This window comes from Tachypleus tridentatus, chromosome 3, assembly GCF_004210375.1.
Source record: "Tachypleus tridentatus isolate NWPU-2018 chromosome 3, ASM421037v1, whole genome shotgun sequence".
NCBI classification, from domain to species: domain Eukaryota; kingdom Metazoa; phylum Arthropoda; class Merostomata; order Xiphosura; family Limulidae; genus Tachypleus; species Tachypleus tridentatus.
In genome coordinates, this window is record NC_134827.1 from 100416752 (window position 1) to 100423136 (window position 6385).

General features: G+C 35.1%; 1 protein-coding gene across 1 annotated transcript in view; it reads left to right on the forward strand.

Annotated features, from left to right (window-relative positions):
• LOC143247601 (uncharacterized) overlaps positions 1-5013 on the forward strand; it is a 36934-nt gene extending 31921 nt beyond the window's left edge. Inside the window, exons 13-14 of the mRNA XM_076495922.1 lie at positions 2109-2277; positions 3662-5013. Coding sequence (XP_076352037.1) covers positions 2109-2277; positions 3662-3831 — 339 coding nt within the window. The 3' untranslated portion in view covers positions 3832-5013. The remainder of the gene's footprint in view (positions 1-2108; positions 2278-3661) is intronic.
• The last annotated feature ends 1372 nt before the right edge of the window (positions 5014-6385 follow it).

Here is a 6385-nt window from a genome sequence, read left to right on the forward strand (position 1 = left end):
GAAATAGGACACAAAAACATTTTTACAGAAAGTAACGCCATTTTAGCATGAACAACCATAGAAGCCTAGAAAGTGTATTATTTTGTTACCGGTAGGTGTCTTTCAGCTTTAACGAAATCGCAAGAATATTAACTGTGAGGACAGTGTTTCAATACGTAACTATAAAAGTGAACAATTTTTCGTGTTTTTTTTTCTCCGAAATTTAGAAAATAATGTTAAAAATTTTGTATTTGTTATTAAGAAAAAATTGTGTTCGAAGTAAATTGTGAAGTTTTATTTTTTAATGTTTTCAGTTTTTAGATTTTTTCTGAAATTGGCAAAATAAAAGATCTTAACTTGCGTTTCTTTAGGCCTAAAATAGTCCTCTTGTTACGAATCTAGTTGCTTCAAAGTGTATCTACACTGATGTTTAACCACTCTAATGGACCCGGCATGGCTAGGTTGTTTGGGTACTCGACTCATAATTTAAAGGTCGCGGATTCAAATCCCCGTCACACCAAACATACTCGCTCTCTCAGCCGTGGAGGCGTTATAATGCGTTAGTCAATCCCACTATTCGTTAGTAAAAGAGTGTCCCAAACAGTGGGTGGTGACGACTAGCCGCCTTTCCTCTAGTCTTACACTGTTAAATATACTCTTCAAAAAAAGAAACGCAAAAGGGATATTTTTTTATTTTAAAGAGAAATATATGTAATAACGTTACAAGCTCAGAGTATGTGATGTTACACGTGTTAAGGCACTGATTGTCAGACCAAAATGACAATAAAAGTTGTGCACTTTGAAAACGGAGGAAAACATCGGATTTTTCGCCAAAACGCATTCGTGTCCAATAAATCTGTTTGAGAGATCTGCATGTTCTGCAAGTGCAACATGTGCAAAATCCCTATAAAAGTAACGGGTTCTCAGTTTCCATAGCTCAGTGTTAAGCCACCGACACGCAATACAGTTAGCCAACACTGACTGAAGCACAACGCAACAACGCCATTGGTCGATTGGAAGCAGGCGAATCTCGATCAGATGTTGCCAGAGCTGTGAATGTCCACCCAAGCACCATCATAAGGCTATGGAATCGTCACCAACAACATGGATCAACTCGTGACCGTCCACGATCCGGCAGACCTCGTGTGACCACGCCCGCACAAGATCGCTACATCCGGTTACGTCACCTTCGGGATAGAACCACCACGTCGACGTCTACTGCCTCAACCATACCAGGGCTGCGTAGGATTTCCGATCAGACCGTACGCAACCAACGACGAGATTCTTAGGCCCCATGTGCAACCCATCATGGTTGACGTCAACGACGTTTTTCAACATGACAACGCCCGTCTTCACGCAGCCCGACTCACCACTGTCTTCTTGAGACACCACAACATCAACGTTCTTCCCTGGCCCTCCAGATCACCAGGTTTAAACCCCATCGAACATCTTTGGGACGAGTTGTACCGACGTCTGCGACGGCGACAACCTCAACCGAAGACTCTACCTCAGCTTGCAGCAGCTTTGCAAGCTGAATGGACAGCCATTCCACAAGATGTGATTCGTCATCTCATCGCTTCCATGGGCAGGAGATACCAAGCAGTTATTGATGCTCACGGGGGACATACTCGTTATTGACGTTGAGTGACGTTAAACTTCACCTAGTAAGCGTGGACTTCGCCTTTGCAGACTTTGGATGTTCAGCAGTGAATGTGCAAAGTTTCACACATGTCATACAGAATTACTCGAATAAACTTGTTAACAATGTCTCAAATTTTGCCTTTTGCGTTTTTTTTTTTAAGAGTATATATGGCAGAGAGCCCTCGTTTAGCTTTGCGTGAAATTAAAAAAAACCAAACAAACCAGTCTAATGGGAAATTATGCAGTGTCTTGTAAAATTGTGTTGAAATGTCACTTTTATTTGACAAATAATATTTCTTGTTAACTTTTGTAAGTTATTATGATATTATAATTTTTATTAGATTTTCCAATAAAATTAGTTCCTTATATACGTTTATGATCATATTTAACATTAATCAACAACTTTGTTTGAGAAAGATTTTATCTTGAATTATTATATTTTATCGGTTTGATTACATTTATTTATTTTACAAAATTTTTACGTACAGGTAATCTGTGGACTTGGAAGGGACATCTACGAATCGTGGGGCCGTCGGAAGAGAGCGCTACCATCTGAGAAATTTAATGACGAGATGACTTTAAGTCATGAAATCTTGGTTCTGGATTATGGCGACAAATCTGCAAGTGCTAGAAAGGATGACTACTATAAATATAATAGTAAGGATATAATTATGAATTGTGGTAATTTGTGGAACTGTTTTAAAATTTAAGAAGCAATCGAGCCGTACTCAATAACGTTTTCAGAGTCATGTGATACATGGCTGTTTACCAAATAAATATTTATTCTGCATTTTCATTAGTAGAGATTACAGACTATTTTTTTCGAGGAAGGCAGATTTATCTTCAAAGTGATAAATTAATTAAAAAACATGCAAAAATTTATCGTTTGTTGACGGAGGTTAAACATGATCCACACAGAACACTACAATAATTTTACAGCGTGAAACACTAAAGTAACATTTTAATCTTTGGGATTTGAGACGTTCCTTGTGACCATAACGTACGTTAACTCTAGATAATGGACACATTGGCAGGGTTCCTGATTCTATAACTCATTACCTATTGAGCCATTTTGTCTTATCGGGAGAGCAAATCGCATTTGTGAACTGAAAAGGTTGTATAGAACGTACCTTTTATTGCTTTTCTGGTTTTAATTTTGTAAATAGTAGCATGACATGAAATTATTCGTACTCTTTTGTTTTGTTTAAAAAAGCTTGAAGACAAATTTAATTTTAAAAAAATCTCAAAATAAATTTGACACTATAAATAGGCCCGACATAGCTAGGTGGGGTAAGGCGTTCAACTCGTAATCTGAAGGTCTCGGGTTCGAATCCCTGTCGCACCAAACATGCTCGCCCTTTCAGCCGTGGGGGCGTTATTATGCGACTGTCAATTCCACTATTCGTTGGTAAAAGAGTAGCCCAAGAGTTGGCGGAGTGTGGTGATGACTAGCTGCCTTCCCTCTAGTCTTACACTGCTCAATTAGGGACGGCTAGCGCAGATAGCCCTCGAGTAGCTGTGTGCGACATTCAAAAACAAAGAAAGTCACTGCTGTGATTTATGACAGAGTTAAAAACATATAACTCTATTGTTTATGTAAATACTGATAAACAAATGTAAAAATAATATAAACACGTGTTTATGGAATATTAAAGTCCTTTTCAACTTGCCGTATAGTAACTTACATTGATTTATGTGTATGAACAATATTTTGGCATTGCACCCAGTATATTATTTAGTATTATACAATGGACCAAAACGTTTAATGATTATATTACAGGTTTTGTTCTTTTCACTAACATTTCAGATATAATTTCTAACACAGAGGCCTAATGCATTCTTTGATTCGCCGCACCATCTGGTGGGGCTTGTAATTTTCGTCAATGCAAAGCTTACGATTCATAATTTTACTACGTTTTGTTTTCTTTATTTCACATAGCAATATATAAGGATTTTGTTACACCAATTGTCGTAGGAGATTAGATTCAGTATTTTATGTTTATTGACAGTTAAATAATATCTTACACCCTTTTTTTTCCAGATACCTACAATATCCAGGAATCTGTCAGCGTAAACAAAAGCGATGGTAGTTGTCTTTCGAAAACTTCGGTTATGTCTTTGAGTGTCATTAGCGCCACCTTGTTGGTGGTTTACATATGTACTGTAGCCTACTTTGTTACCCAAAGACGAACCTTGAAAGCTTTTCCATAGCAAAGAGTATCTGTCTTCGTTATTTGTTTTTATCTGAATTTAATAGTATATTATTATGCAATAGGTTTAACTTGGGGTAAAATAAATCTGTTGTACCTTAGATGTACCTAGCAATTTTTAACAGTTTAAGGGTGTCGTCGAAGCAGAGTCGCACTTCTCGTAGAAAAATGATTCGTTACGTAGGCCTAAGCTTTTACTGTTTTATAATTTAAACTATATCATATATAATAAAACTTATTTATCTCTATTATGTGTTTAACATATATTTAAATTAGGCATGATTTACAAACATTGTATTATTAGCAAGATTAGCTCGCCAGATAAATGAAAGTACAATGAGGTGGTATTTAACCAATCTTCTCTTGAGAACGAACAAGGTTAATGTTGGTATTAGGTATTACCGATATCGAAGAAGTATGTGTTAGTGTGTTGTTGTTTTTCAATAGCAAAAAAAAAACACATCGGGTTAGCTGTTGAGTCCACCGAGAATTAAACACCTCATTTAAGAATTGTATTACTAGCTGGGTAATACCTGAAGAAACACGGCTACACTTCGTTATATGTATTAATAAATCAGTCCCAGTTTTATACTTTTTGTTTTTCTCGTGGTGAAAAAAAAATTCAAAATTTATCGAAAAATGAATTAACTATTTTATGGATATAAACTTATATTAATGGTACAAAAGTTGCACTGATATTTATGATTCGTAATTATGAATATTTTATAGAAATATTTTAAATGTAAAGAACCTCAAAACTAAAGATGCATTTGTCAAAAGAATCATTTATCGCACAAAAATTGGTACAGTTTCTTTTATAATTTTTAAAATATCTGATGGCGGTAGTTTTACAATTCTAGTGCAAAAGTTTAAATATTTTTTGTTGCAATGCTAACTAATTTATCGTTATTCTGAGCTATTTATATTCTATTTATCTGATAATATGTTCACTGTTTGTGTGTATGTATTGTGCTTTTCTTGAAATATTGGGTGAACAAAAATGGTTGTAATGTTTTATTTAATTATTAATATATATTTAGCAGAGTGGTTATGGTAAATGGGTAGGTAAAACGGGAGTAGCAAATATGCACTGTGTAAAGTGCTGAGTTTTCTAAGTAGCAAAGAATAATAAATTTATTAAATATTCAAGGGTTGCTTATTAATATAAACTCTTCCTTGTAAATGTACATTTCAATAAATATTTTTGCCTGGATTCATTAAAAAAATTCGAAATCCAAAGTGGTCGATCAGTAGTTATTTATATAATACATAACTCTTCTTCATGGCGTTTTAAGGAATTCTGTTATATGTAATAGTTGAAAAACAAGAACAAAAAAAAAAGAAAATACAGCGGTTTGATGAAGATATAAATAAAATATTTAAGAGAACAATCGGTTATGAACTAGTTCTTTGTTAAATAAACCTATGGAAATAAAACACAATTTATAATGTGTGTTTAACACTTTGCTGACAAGACCGTGCATACATGTATTTGAAACTTTACTGTTTATGATTTATGCTTAAACTCGAGAAAAAGGGGATTTGGCTAAAAGAAAAACGCACAAAAACTCATTATTCTCATAAAGTTTTAATTTTCAAACCATCATTAATACTTTTTAATATTTTCATCAAAAACTTATGATGGCTGTCTACGGCAAAGTAAAATTCTATTGGCCAGGTGGGTTGAGGCGCTCGACTCGTAATCCGAGGGTCGCGGGTTCGAATCCCCGTCACACCAAGCATGCTCGCCATTTCAGCCCTGGGGACGTTATAATGTACGATCAATCCCACGATTCGTTGGTAAAAGAGTAGCCCGAGAGTTGGCGGTGGGTGATGATGACTAGCTTTCTCTGTAGTCTTACACTACTAAATTAGGGACGGCTAGCGCAGATAGCCCTCGTGTAGTTTTGCACAAAATTAAAAAAACAAACAAAACTTTTATTTGTAAATACAAATTTTACAATAAGAGAAGTTATCAGGTTCAAAACAATTGGTAAAATATTTGTTTACATTCACATTTTTAAGCTCTTTGAGATTAGGGTACCAGAACTATTCACAAATTGACCTGAAACAAATCGTTACCCAACCTTGATAAACAAAATGCAGCATTTTCTAATATCCGATAATTTATAAAAAGCAAAGGTCGATGGCAAAACCGTCCACGTGCTTTAGACGACAGCACCAAACATAATCAAAAATAATCTCCATTTATAAAAGTGACGAGAGCTGCTTTCACAACGTATACTACGAAAAATAAACAGGTATTTCAAAATCTGGTGCCGAAAATGCTTTCTATTTGAGCTGTGAATACATTATGATTTGATGACCAATTCACCTTTCACTAGTAAAGACAAGTCCAGGAGTTTTCAGTGGATAGTGCCGTTTGGTCGTTTTTTTTTGTGGTTAACAACACAGAATCAGAGACACCGTAAAATAACCTTAATAACTGTGCCATTAACGAATAGAGAAACAAAATCAAAGCGTGTACACCTTGATTTTTTTTTCTGCAACGGAATAAATAAACATTTCACAAGTAAGATACTTTTATCTAGAGA